Source organism: Cynara cardunculus (genome assembly GCF_001531365.2).
Source record: "Cynara cardunculus var. scolymus isolate 2C chromosome LG 11, CcrdV1, whole genome shotgun sequence".
In the NCBI taxonomy this organism is placed as follows: domain Eukaryota; kingdom Viridiplantae; phylum Streptophyta; class Magnoliopsida; order Asterales; family Asteraceae; genus Cynara; species Cynara cardunculus.
Window position 1 is genome coordinate 18,548,270 of NC_037538.1, and position 1,710 is coordinate 18,549,979.

Consider the following 1,710-nt stretch of genomic DNA (forward strand, 5'->3'; position numbering starts at 1 on the left):
TTCGTATCCACCGCCTCCTTCACAGGCACTACCACCACTACCTCAACCACAACAAGATCTGGTTACATATAGCTTATAGCTTATATCTCCGACGAAAATTCAATCTAGAGAGAAGGGAGAAGAAAGAGGCGTAGGTTTTAATTTGGTAAATTGTAATCAACTATGTAAGCGTAAGATTAAGATTGGAATTGGAATTGGAATTGGAATTGGAATTTGAATGTGTAATTAATTAAGGAATTGATTTGTTATAAAAAAATCCAAAATTGTCAAATTACCAAATTACCCTTTATAATTATTTAAAATATACTAATAGTTATCTTAAATGATTGGTCCATATTAAATCTCACGGTTACCACAAACAAAATAGTTTCCATTTGAATCATATATATATATATATATATATGTATGTATATATATATATATGTATGTATATATATATATATATATATGTATGTATAGTTGTGTGTATATAATGGCATAGTCGTCATGATTAAGTGGCAGCTGATTCTGTAAAGATATAAAGGCAGAGCATCCAACTTATTTGGGTTGTATTGAGGAGGTAGGGTTTATAATTTGATTTGAGAGTGGGAGTGGGAGTGAAAACAATGAGTGTTCCTGAAGCTCCAAGCATCAACTATCATCCATACTCCCATGCACTTCAAATTAGGGTTTACCAAGCTTTCATATTCTCCATCCCAATCCTCTTCTCCATCATACTCTTCCTTTTGTTCTACTTGTTCTACCTCAAAAGAAGGGCTTATGCTATTTCTTCTTCCCCACCAACACTTCCACCTTCTACATTCAATTATGCTACTTCATTTCTCCCCATGGTAATTAATTAACCTACTCTCTCTCTCTCTCTCTCTCTCTCTCTCTATCTATATATATATATATATATATATTTTTTAAATTACGCTTTTTGTTGATGTTTATGAATTTATAGTCTCATCATGTAATGGGATTGAAAGGAGATCTCAAGGATAAGCTGCCGAAGGTCATTTTTGGTGAAGATTTAAAAGCAAAGGATTCACTGTAAGACTACTAATTTCTTATATTATCTCATTAGATAATACAAGGGTTGTTTGACACTTAATGAATGGTTTGTTATAAAATGAGTAAGTGGAAAATGATTAATGAGACTCTTATCATATATAATGCAAAATGAAACATGGTTGTTTGATAATTGTTTAGAATGAAATTAGGTGCTTAATGGTTTAGAGAACCCTAAGATACAAAATCATTAAAAGAGTTTTAGAATCATTAAGAGGCAGATGTTTTTTGTCAAACAAGATTCCCCTCTTAGTAATTCATGAGTTGACTCTTAATAGAACTATTAAGAGGTAAAAGAACAGTCCCATATTAAGATCATCGACCCACTATCATACCATTTTATTACATTACATCCTCAAATGATCATGATATATATATAGGGTTGGGTTCACGTGAGACCAAGTGTTTTTTATGAGACCCGTGAGATCAATTTATGTTCATTGATCAACTTTATAAACTAATGATCTAATGGTCTAAAGTAGCATGGTGGCAATTTTGTAATTATTGAGAAGTCTCGTAGCAATTTTGTGATTATGAATGTTGAAACTGTAGATCTAATCCAAGAGTTGAGAATTAGTCTTACGGGTCTCACATGATCCCAAGTCTCTCTCTCTCTCTCTCTCTCTCTCTCTCTCTCTCTCTCTCTCTCTCTCTCTCTCT

At 32.6% G+C, this 1,710-nt stretch overlaps 1 protein-coding gene across 1 annotated transcript in view; it reads left to right on the plus strand.

Moving 5' to 3' along the window:
* Positions 1-558: 558 nt before the first annotated feature.
* LOC112521658 (probable E3 ubiquitin-protein ligase RHA4A) overlaps positions 559-1,710 on the plus strand; it is a 3,832-nt gene continuing 2,680 nt past the window's right edge. Inside the window, exons 1-2 of the mRNA XM_025130640.1 lie at positions 559-830; positions 944-1,032. Of these exons, the coding sequence (XP_024986408.1) occupies positions 606-830; positions 944-1,032 (314 nt within the window). The 5' untranslated portion in view covers positions 559-605. The remainder of the gene's footprint in view (positions 831-943; positions 1,033-1,710) is intronic.